Below are 12,124 nucleotides of genomic sequence, written 5' to 3'. Positions count from 1 at the left end.
TGTTCTTCCGGCCTGCCCACCTTTTTACCTGTGATGTCTCTCCTGCCTTTCTTGCTGTTGTACCAATGTTCATCCTGCCATCACCTCCCTGCCCTCCATATTGAGACTTGGACTCTGGGTAGCAAGTGTACTTTGGCTTAGAACAAAAAACACAATTTAACATTAGAACATAATTTCAGTAACACAATAAAAACTAGTAATAATTTCTTCTGTTTTCTAAAAAGTTACTGATATCTAGTAGGATGGCTAGATGAACACCGTTTCAGTTCCTGAACCTCTCCTCAGGGGCACCCCAGCCATTCCATGATTTTGTTAAATTTCACCAACAGCTCAATTAAATAATTAAATAAATTTGTTTAAAAAGTCAATGACAGATTGACTAGTTGTATGGGGTGTGCTAGTAGCCAAGTCAAAAAATACATGGCTGCACTGGATGGTCGCTGCAAATACTGGGATGATTTTAGCAGAGGTTCTGAAACGGCTACGCTGACACACTTTGACAGGCATAATATCATAGTTTCACACCAATATGAGGATAGTTTAAACATCATTTTCTTTGCCTGCCAAAGACTTTTGCACAGTACTGTATGTTATCAAGCAATGTTCATTATGCATAAGAGAAGTTTTTCATTTTTACTTTTTGGACCAGAAATTTCTACCTCCATCTGAAACCCACAGTAATAATAATAATCAATCCTTTATTGTCCCCGTGGGGAAATTCTTTTTTACGGCTCCCTCAACTTGCTCTTTGTAGAGTAAGCTGTCCACGAAGGGCAGCCACCTGTTGGGGCGCCTAGGGAGCTGGGGGTTAAGGGCTTTGCTCAAGGACCCACAGTCGTGCTGAGGCTGAGTCGTGTTTGAACCGCCGACCTTGTGATTACAGGCACACAGGCTTAGCCCACTGAGCCACATGCTGCCCCCCCCAGTCGAAAAACCCACTCTAAAAATGAATTGGGCTTTCGCAGTGTTATGGATCAAAAACAAACAGGAAAATAATTAGAAGCTTATGGTTCTATGATTTTCCCAACAGGTGATAAAAACTTTGACATAAAGATGCTGGAGGAGCAGCACAAGGTGGAGATACAGGCCCTGAACAGGAGGCTGCAGTGGTACACAGAGAATCAGGAGATGCTGGACAGGGAAGTAGGTCAGCTGAGAGCCACCACAGAAGAGACCCACAGGCTCAAAGAGCAGGTGCAGCTCTCCATATAAACATTCCAACAATGTTGCAATGTTCTATGGGTAGCTAGAGAAGGGTTTCTGTCCTCTGCTTTTCCTGATCTTGATCATACTTATTCCTGCCACTCAAGCCAGCATTTGGGAATAAATAGTACATTTTACTGATTTTTCTGGGTTTTTTTCAGTATGTTTTGAATATTGTGCATGACTTCATTTCACTCAGCTGGTTTTTGTACGCTGATTAATGAGGGTAACATGATGAATAAAAGCTTTTGTGTAGGATAAAGTGTACAGTATAAATAAGGGTAAACCATGGTGAGGTGTGCTTATTAAGTACATATGTTTAGCCAGATATTTTCTGCAAATTATACTTTCCAGTTCGACATACTGACTTAGGAGTAATGGTTTGTTACTTTGGTGTTTAAAGATTTGAGAACTATGTAGAATTTTCTGTATTTTTAAATTTAACTTTACATAATTCAGCAATGTCCCCCCTGGGATCAATGAAGTTTATCTTGACATATTATCATCTGATTGTATGACCTTCTTAACGAAGCTGGCTTAAGAAGTTATGCAATGTTGTTGTCTTAATGTCTTTATTGAACACATGTACTGTAGCCATAATCACTGGAATATGATGGCCAGCAGTGTCTTATACAGAAAAAAGTATTTTGCAGGACCAATGCATTACCACTGCTCTGCAAACCCCATAGCTAGAGACTTAATTCATTAGATATTGTAACAATCCGTTTGAATTAGCTGTTACAAAATACAGTTGAGTGGTTAGTGCCATTGCCTCACACCTCTAGGATCCGGGTTGTGTGTTCATTCCATGTCTCCACTCTGAGCACTCCAGTTTCCTCCCACAGTACAAAAACATGCTGAGGTGAATTGGAGTTACCAAATTGCTCACAGGTGTCCATGTGTGAGTGAATTTGCCCTGTGATGGGTTGGCGCCCCTTCTTGGGTCTTTCCCTGCCTTGCGCTTGTAGCCTCCGATGTAAATTCCGGACCCCTCGCAACCTTGAATAGGACACGCAGTTACAGAAATTGAGTGAATGGTTGAAAATACTTCTCTAGTCTTAGTTGGGCATGGCCAAAATCTGTGCTTTATCATTCTAAAGAAAAAGTGTGCTGTGTTTTTTCGTGACTGAAAACTTATCAAATACCACAACACTATTAAGCAGCTACAGTATGGTCACTGTAGCTGTCACCATCTATATTTGAAAAAGATCCTTTAAAAGGGGCAAATCATTAAATTTTGTTTTAAATGTCCCCACAATCCTGACCAGGATAACTGGTTTGTATCTTATACTTGTTTATCCACAAAGAATGAGTGGAAGTAACATGTTGCTGTACCTCGTGGGCTTAGGGAATATAAGCTGAAACACTGTAGGCAGTATCACTAATTGTCTTATTTGTCCAGTTAGGTAGACAAACAAAAGTATGTGGTGGGAAAGAAGAACAGTCAAGAACAGAAGAAAGTAAAAGAAAGAATGGGAGATGCAAAGAGAATCCTGGATCTGGAGAAACAGGTAGGTTAAAGAAGTAAATAATATTACCTTAACAAGAAACATTGCAGGGAGTGAGTCATAAGAAGCAGGAGAAAGTATGGAAAAGAGATATGACTCATAGGAGATAAGAGCCAAAGTCAGGTCTCCTGTACGTTCCCCTGAACCCCCCAAGCTTACAGTGTGACTTACAGAGGATATGCCCACCTTCCCAATTAGGTGAAGAAGATGGAAGACATACTGAGGCGCAAAAACCCTAACTCCCTTCCTGCACTGATCTCGGCTGCTGCCTCAGCAGCTGGGTCAAGGAGCACTGAGCAGGCTGGAACAGTGTCCTTCCTGGAGTGCCGTGTCCACAGGCTGGAAGAGGAGCTGGAGACCAAGGATGAGGAGGCCAAACAGAGCCTGAGAGCCATGGAAAAACAGTACCACAAGATCAAGGTGAATATAAATGTAATATGTGATATGTGCGTTTCCCGATAACGATGACTCTTAGCATCTTACGAAGATTCTAACTATATATCTTACGAAAGGTATTTCTTTTCCTACGTCTGTTTCCCAAGCAATTTCTTAAGAGATTGCTTAAGGGAGAGCTTCTTAGAGACTCCTCAACCACAGCACATAACGGACAACGACACACACATACATTCTTCTACTATCCATTTCCATAACTTATAAAATATTTTCATATCTGCACTTTATGGCACACCTACAGTGAGATTTATATCTTCACAGTGCAATCTGTATACAGTGCAATTTATACTTCATATTTATACTTTCACAGTGCAGTGTTGTGTTATGTATACTTATGTGTATTATATATACTATATGCACTTTCTTACTTCCTTTGTATATATAGCACAGCCGGGGGTACATTTTGCCAGAAAAAGCATTTCACTGTATGTTGTAGCAGCTATAACTACATGTGACAAATAAAGAATCTACATCTACATCTTAAGAGCGACCTTAATAGGCACTGGAACACCTGATGAGTTGACATTGATGGTTCAAGAATTCATTATTCCCACCGTGCAGGAACTGCTTGACTGCTCTATGACAGAAAGTGGTGTTCTTTATAAATATAACACTGCAGGAATCCTTCAAATGATTGAATTAATTTGAACTGAGGAGAACCTAAAAATAAAATACAAAATTGTGGTAAAATAAAAATTCAGAAGCTGTATGGATCAAACTTGATGCTAAAGATTCAAATGGCCTAATTGTCGGGGTTTGTTATAGGGCACCTAATGTAGCTGTAGAGGAAAGCAGAATATTATATGATGATATCAGGATTATGAGTAATAAAAATGATGTGGTGGTTATGGGTGATTTTAATTTACCTGGGATACAGTGGGACACAGTCTCTGGCTCTTCTGTAAATGAACTTGAGATGGTGGAATTAGTACAGGATTGTTTTTTTACTCAGTTTGTTAATACTCCTACCAGGGGAGAAGCCCTTCTTGATCTCGTTTTTTGTAATAACCAGGATAGGATTGGAAAATTAGAGGTTTTAGACCCATTGTACGGTAGTGATCATAACATGGTTAAATTCGAGGTTAATTTTAGTGTCCGAAGAGCAAAGTCTAAATTAAAAGTATACAATGTTAGGAAGGCTAACTTTAATGGTATGAGACGGAAATTAGAAACTGTAAACTGGACAGAGTTAAATAGCAAAACAGTTGAAGAGGCATGGGAATTTTTCAAAAGCACATTGTTGCAAGTGCAAGAGGACTTCATACCTGTTTCCAGCAAAACTAAATCTAGGAAACGACAACCAAGGTGGTTTACTAAGGAAATTAAGAATAAAGTCAGGAGGAAAAGGGCTCTGTTCCACAACTGGAAAATAACTAATGATTTCAAAATCAAGCAGGAGTATCTAAGTCTACAGGCGGAGTTAAAAAATGACATTAGGCTATCAAAGAGGGATGTAGAAAGAAAAATTGCATTGGAGGCTAAGCATGACAGTAAAGGTTTCTTCCAATATTTTAACTCTAAGAGAGCACTAAAAGCTGAAATCACTAATTTGCAGGATAGTAAGGGCCTTATAATTGATAACGAAATTGATATGGTAAACGAGTTTAATGATTATTTTTCAAGGGTGTTCACAATAGAGAACACAAGTAATTTACCACCAATTAATACGAATACAGCATCGTCTATGACCAATATATGTATAACTGAGGTTGATGTGATACTAAGCCTAGCTAAACTCAAAATAAATAAATCGCAGGGGCCTGATGGCATCTTACCTTTAGTCTTGAAAGAGATGAGGGATATTATTAGCCAACCTTTGACTTTAATATTCCAGAAATCGTTATCTGCGGGTGTGGTACCATCAGATTGGAAGCATGCTAATATAACACCCATATTCAAAAAAGGGGATAGAAGTAATCCAGCAAACTATAGGCCAATCAGTTTAACTAGCATTACTGGAAAAATAATGGAAGCTATAATTCAAGTGAAAATGGTAGATTACCTAGATGCAAATAACATTATAAAGGATAGCCAACATGGATTTAGGAGAGGTAGATCCTGCTTAACGAATCTGCTTGAGTTCTTTGAGGAAGCTACAAGTGAAATTGATCACAAAAAGGCCTATGATGTGATTTACTTAGATTTCCTGAAAGCCTTTGATGTTGTCCCCCACAAACGGCTCTTGTTAAAGCTTAAAGCTGCAGGAATTTTAGGAACTGTGGCAGCTTGGATCAAAAACTGGCTAACTGATAGGAAGCAGCGAGTAGTTATTAGAGGCACTATGTCACAGTGGGCCTCCGTTTATAGTGGGGTACCGCAGGGTTCAATTTTAGGACCACTATTGTTCCTAATTTACATTAATGATATTGACACGAATACATACAGTAAACTGGTTAAATTTGCAGACGACACTAAGGTGGGCGGGGTAGCAGATACTAATCAAGCAGCAGAGAGGCTTCAACGGGATCTGGATTTAATTAGCGAATGGGCTGATACTTGGCAGATGAAATTTAACACAGATAAATGTAAGGTAATCCATGCAGGGAGCAGAAATATACAGTACAGATATTTTATGGGTTCCACTGAAATAAAGGTAGCTGATTACGAGAAAGATCTCGGTATGTATGTTGATGCTTCCATGTCCCACTCTCGCCAATGTGGGGAAGCAATAAAAAAGGCGAACAGAATGTTGGGTTATATCTCTAGATGTGTGGAGTTTAAGTCAAGGGAGGTGATGTTACACTTATATAATTCCTTGGTAAGACCCCACCTAGAATACTGTGTGCAGGTTTGGTCACCATACCTCAAGAAGGACATTGCTGCCTTAGAAAAGGTGCAACGAAGAGCTACGAGAATGATTCCTGGTCTTAGAGGAATGTCTTACGAGGAGAGGTTAGCGGAACTGAATCTGTTCAGCCTTGAGCAAAGGAGACTAAGGGGGGATATGATTCAGGTCTATAAGATTCTAACGGGTCTGGATGCTGTTCAGCCAAATGACTATTTCAATATTAGTCTAAATACTAGAACTCGTGGCCATAAGTGGAAATTAGCGGGAGAACATTTTAAAACAAATTTGAGGAAGCACTTCTTTACACAGCGTGTAGTCAGAGTATGGAATAGTCTTCCTGCTATTGTAGTGGAAGCTAAAACCATGGGTTCCTTTAAATCAGAGCTAGATAAGATTTTAACAACTCTGAGATATTAGCTAAGTTCTCCCCAAACGAGCTTGATGGGCCGAATGGCCTCCTCTCGTTTGTAAATTTCTTATGTTCTTATGTTCTTAAAATTAACAAATTGAATCAGCAATTTCTGAAGTACTCATACCAGCCCATCTGGCACCAACAACTATGTCACGTTCAGTCACTTAATTCACCTTTCTTCCCCATTCTGTTGTTTGATGTGAACATTAACTGAAACTCTTGACTTATCTGCATGCCTTTATACATTGTGGTGTTGGTTAGATATTTGCTTCAATGAGCGGTTGAACAGGTATACTTAATAAAGTGGCCAGTGAGTATAAATTATGTGCACATTTTAGGGTTTTTGTGAGGTTGATTTAGTATTTTGTGATTCCGTTAAACTAAAATACAGTTTTTTAAGTCTTTTTTGATAAGTGTCAAATGTAAATGTTACATGTGCATTGTGTGCACAAAAAAACTGTCCATGGCCCCACCAGACCTCCATATATACCATTAATGTATCTGTTACAGTTCTTACTATTATGTCATGGAAAATTATGGCCATAGGGCAAAAGAGAAATAAACAGAATGTAAATATTTACAGGTGACATTTTCAAACATAGCCATTTAAGCATTAACAAATGAATATTACCTAAAGTTACCACCTATTTGGTGGGGAAAGATTGTGCAAATTGTCATTTAAATGGAATGTGCAATAATGAATAAGTATACTTTCAGACCTACATATCACAGCAAGTACATGCAGCCTTCAGGTAAAAAAAAAACGTTTATTAACTTTCACATTTCCATGTGATCCATTCAGTACTTGTGGGGTTGAGTACAGATTAGTTGGGGCAGAGTAGGTGATGGGCCTATCTGAGGAGTATAATGCGATCATTTCTGACATCAATTCTAGAAATCTTGAAATTTCTTAGATCAACATATTTTTGTTTATAGATACAATATGAGCAGCATATTTCTGAGCTGGAGGACCAGTTGAGAAAAAAAGGCCTAAATGACCAGGCTGGAACATGCAAGGACTGGGAGTCTAAGGCCCAAGCCCTGGAACAAGAACTGCAAAGCCTTAGAGAGACCCACAAAAAGCAGATCAGTGCTCTCCGGGCAGAGGTTGATGCCCTTCAGGACCAAGTCAAACAGTCTGGATGCAGAGAACAGACACCCAAGAAGAGTCCAAGCAAGCATGACCATCAGGCAGAAATGGCGAAGGGGCTCCGGATTAAGAGTCTGACTCAGGAGCTTGCAGCCAAAATCAAGACAGTACAGGATCTGACTCGAACAATGGAGCGGCTGCAGCGGGAACGGCGGTCACTGCTCTCAGTGTCAGCAGCAAATGCACACAGCAAGGAATCCAAAAAGCCAGTCAGCGCAGCTAGAGAGAGCAGCACCGAGGCTCAGACCTTCCCTGTCACACTAAATGAGAAGAGCTACCCGCCACTCACCTTCTCTGGGTCCCACATTTCAGAAGTACTGCAGGCAAATGATCATCTGAAGGCTTGTTTACAGCACATGGAACTGAAGAACGAACAAGAGAGGGTAGCAAAGTGCCAAGTAGAGAAGGAGCTCCACAGGTATGTTGAGACAAATAACCAAGGTGCTGTAAGATGCTTGATTTTATACAACTGTGGCTATGGAAGTGATTGGAACATCTGAATTTAATGAATTGGAGGGGTGTCCCAATACGTTTGGCAATATAGTATACCTACAGCCTACAATCAGAACATCAAAGTATGGAATGTTCTAAATTGTGCTTCTACACGTCCCACAAGAACCACATGTGACAGTTGATGAGACCAGTGCCATCAAGAGTCTGTAAGACCCATCGGTGAACATGATGAGCTAAGGTGTTCAGCTCTAGTTTTTTTTTCCCTCACAGGGTCCGGGAGGATGCTGCAGAGCAGCTGTCATTGCTGAAGACTGAATGCCAGAGGGAGCAAGAGAGCCTGATTGCCCAGCATGCCCTGGAACACTCCTCTTCTAAAGTGGCTGAACTCACCAATCAGCTATCTACCCAGGAGGTAACTATGCAGAGCTTTCAGTGGTCACCAGTTGGGTCAAGTGATCTGTTTTTGAGGATTCTAAGACAGTTATTCTGAAGCTTCAGCAAATATTTAATCAAACCTATTATTTCTTACAAGGATGGTTAAATTTTGTCATTGATAAAATTAATTCATGTATTCAGTCTGTTCAGAGCTGCTTTTAAAATAGTCAGCTTTTCTCCCAAGATCATCATCAGACACTTGCAGGACCAGGTTAAGGAGCTACAGGGATGCAAGGAAGCGCTTGCAGTTTCCCACATTAGAGAGGAGATTTTGCAGAAAGAGGTATGTACCATGTTTTTTTTTTTGTTTAATGGCAAGCATAATTATCTCAGCATTGCTATTCCTATTACTACACTGCAGTGTTAAAGCCATTGATTACTAAGCTGTAGAGGAAATGTTTCATATTTTCAAATACAGTGGTACCTCAGTTCTCGAACTCATTAGAACACAAATTTCTAAAAAGTCAAACCAGCCAATTCGAAAAAAAATTACCTAGAATTTGATCTGAATCTCAGAAGTCAAACCATGAACGCCGACCTAAGATATCTTGTACATGTGGGGAAATGAGTCACGCGGCACGTCTCTCAGCGGAAACAAAGGGTAATGCTTCAGTCTCAGCCTCGCATTCGCTGTGATAGCATTGTGCATGTTTATACTAGCTGAATACAAATATTTAGACAGTACAAATACATTTAGTCAATGATAGACATTAACAGTAATTATTATCATACACTCACCTAAAGGATTATTAGGAACACCATACTAATACGGTGTTTGACCCCCTTTCGCCTTCAGAACTGCCTTAATTCTACGTGGCATTGATTCAACAAGGTGCTGAAAGCATTCTTTAGAAATGTTGGCCCATATTGATAGGATAGCATCTTGCAGTTGATGGAGATTTGTGGGATGCACATCCAGGGCAAGAAGCTCCCGTTCCACCACATCCCAAAGATGCTCTATTGGGTTGAGATCTGGTGACTGTGGGGGCCATTTTAGTACAGTGAACTCATTGTCATGTTCAAGAAACCAATTTGAAATGATTCGAGCTTTGTGACATGGTGCATTATCCTGCTGGAAGTAGCCATCAGAGGATGGGTACATGGTGGTCATAAAGGGATGGACATGGTCAGAAACAATGCTCAGGTAGGCCGTGGCATTTAAACGATGCCCAATTGGCACTAAGGGGCCTAAAGTGTGCCAAGAAAACATCCCCCACACCATTACACCACCACCACCAGCCTGCACAGTGGTAACAAGGCATGATGGATCCATGTTCTCATTCTGTTTACGCCAAATTCTGACTCTATCATTTGAATGTCTCAACAGAAATCGAGACTCATCAGACCAGGCAACATTTTTCCAGTCTTCAACTGTCCAATTTTGGTGAGCTCGTGCAAATTGTAGCCTCTTTTTCCTATTTGTAGTGGAGATGAGTGGTACCCGGTGGGGTCTTCTGCTGTTGTAGCCCATCCGCCTCAAGGTTGTGCGTGTTGTGGCTTCACAAATGCTTTGCTGCATACCTCGGTTGTAACGAGTAGTTATTTCAGTCAAAGTTGCTCTTCTATCAGCTTGAATCAGTCGGCCCATTCTCCTCTGACCTCTAGCATCAACAAGGCATTTTCGCCCACAGGACTGCCACATACTGGATGTTTTTCCCTTTGCACGCCATTCTGTGAAAATCCCAGTAACTGAGCAGACTGTGAAATACTCAGACCGGCCCGTCTGGCACCAACAACCATGCCACGCTCAAAATTGCTTAAATCACCATTCTTTCCCATTCTGACATTCAGTTTGGAGTTCAGGAGATTGTCTTGACCAGGACCACACCCCTAAATGCATTGAAGCAACTGCCATGTGATTGGTTGATTAGATAATTGCATTAATGAGAAATTGAACAGGTGTTCCTAATAATCCTTTAGGTGAGTGTATAATAAAATACATTTTAAAATAAAGATTTCTTAATTATTTTAATATTAATAATAAACCATTAATACATTTAAATATAATAATAATATCGTACCCAGCGGGGACGGAACGGAGACACAGGCGCAGACATCAGGGTATTAGGGAATATGGTGTTTAATTACAGGTAAGGCAGGCAAAACGCAGATGGACAATACAATGACAAGACTGGGGAAACAAACTGAAACGCGGACTAAATACAGAGGACTAATGACAACAGCCAGAAACAGCTGATGACACGGGGTTAACGAGGGGGCAGGACACATTGTTTTTTTTTAACTTTATACATTGTTTGGATACATTTATTTTCTTACTTTACAAATTACTGTTTTGATAAATGTGCTTAGATGTGTTTAGTATAGTATATGCTCTTGTTTTATCCAGTTCATTTTGTGTTTAAATGCTAAAAAAAACATATTTAGGTGTAATTTTTTGGGGGCTGGGAACCAATTAATTGGTTTTCCATTATTTCTTATGGGGAAAATTCAATCACAACTCAAACTTTTTAGGATTCAATCTGGAGTTCTGAACGGATTCAATTCGAGTTCTGAGGTACCATGTATGTTGCATATTTCTAATGTATCGTGTGTGGGGCCATAACTAAGTGATTGATGTTATAGATGGAAAAATTGCTGAAGGAGCTGAAAGAAGCAAAGGAAATGCACACCCCCCGGCTCAAACACTTCACCACCTTAGAAACCAAGATCAAGAATATGGAACGGCGGCACAGCGAAAGAGAGAGGGAGCTGCAGCAGGTAGGGATGTCCGTGTATGCATGCCTGTACCCATGTAGATAGAGCAGAGTGCCTTACACCCACCCTTACAAACAGAAACATGCAAACACTCAGCAGCACCCACACAAGCAAACAAGCTGACATCATGAAGAATGCACATTTTATGTTACATTACTTGAATAAAAAAAACACACAAAATGTCTACTTTTAATATTTATAAAAGCCAGGCCTTGAAGTTGAGCCTCTAACAGAATATAATGTCTCCCTGCCCCAAGGTGATCGCAAAGACACTTCTAGTAGCAGAAGAGCAGCAGCAGCAGGAAGTAGAGGCCTGGCAAAAGCTGGCCCAGGGCAAGACTAGGGAGCTGGAGAACTTTCGCACTGAGCTGGATTCCATCCTGGACGTGCTGAGGGAGCTTCAGAGGCAGGGTGTGGTGATCCCAGTCAATGGAGCTGTACACTTGACCTAAGGCAAGACTAGTCTGTATACTTCAGCATAGATATCGTGGATGTCTTGCAGTCAGAACATGATTTGATGGACAAGGACACTGAAATTGAGAATATTTTTTTGCATTGTCTGTTTAAATATTATTATTGTATTTTAATAGAATTTTCATTAGCTTTAATCATTACATAACTACAGGGATGTTATTTCCTATGTGATCATTTGTTTTTTTGACTCTAATTGTTTCTTGTTAATTGTTTTCATAGTAAAGGTTGAATGTGCTTTCTGTGTGGTTAATTACCTTCTTTTTTTACTATCAATTTTTAAATTTGAAGGAAGGTTTGAAGAGCCAACCTCAGGTGATGATATATCCAAGATGGGTGTGAGGATGAGTGAAAATACATGCTCTTTTCAGTACAAGTACAGGTTTTTTGCAAGGCTTTAGTACCCCAGTTATTTCAGAATGAAAATTAAATATTTTTTCTGTTAGGTGTCACTTTTCTGAATATATAATATTTAACTTGAACACTCTTATGGGTCTTGGCCAGGAAAAATAATGGCCTGTTACAAGCCTCATACA

General features: G+C 40.0%; 1 protein-coding gene across 2 annotated transcripts in view; it reads left to right on the top strand.

Annotated features, from left to right (window-relative positions):
• cep162 (centrosomal protein 162) overlaps window positions 1-11,826 on the top strand; it is a 66,418-nt gene extending 54,592 nt beyond the window's left edge. For both annotated transcript variants that reach the window (XM_072716484.1, XM_072716485.1), the window contains 8 exons: window positions 1,031-1,194; window positions 2,610-2,714; window positions 2,910-3,131; window positions 7,301-7,932; window positions 8,238-8,379; window positions 8,587-8,685; window positions 10,986-11,120; window positions 11,375-11,826. In XM_072716484.1, coding sequence (XP_072572585.1) covers window positions 1,031-1,194; window positions 2,610-2,714; window positions 2,910-3,131; window positions 7,301-7,932; window positions 8,238-8,379; window positions 8,587-8,685; window positions 10,986-11,120; window positions 11,375-11,569 — 1,694 coding nt within the window. In that variant the 3' untranslated portion in view covers window positions 11,570-11,826. The remainder of the gene's footprint in view (window positions 1-1,030; window positions 1,195-2,609; window positions 2,715-2,909; window positions 3,132-7,300; window positions 7,933-8,237; window positions 8,380-8,586; window positions 8,686-10,985; window positions 11,121-11,374) is intronic.
• The last annotated feature ends 298 nt before the right edge of the window (window positions 11,827-12,124 follow it).

This window comes from Paramormyrops kingsleyae, chromosome 9 (genome assembly GCF_048594095.1).
Source record: "Paramormyrops kingsleyae isolate MSU_618 chromosome 9, PKINGS_0.4, whole genome shotgun sequence".
NCBI lineage: Eukaryota > Metazoa > Chordata > Actinopteri > Osteoglossiformes > Mormyridae > Paramormyrops > Paramormyrops kingsleyae.
Note: the sequence above shows the minus strand (reverse complement) of the source record. Positions and strands in the feature narration are given on the sequence as shown.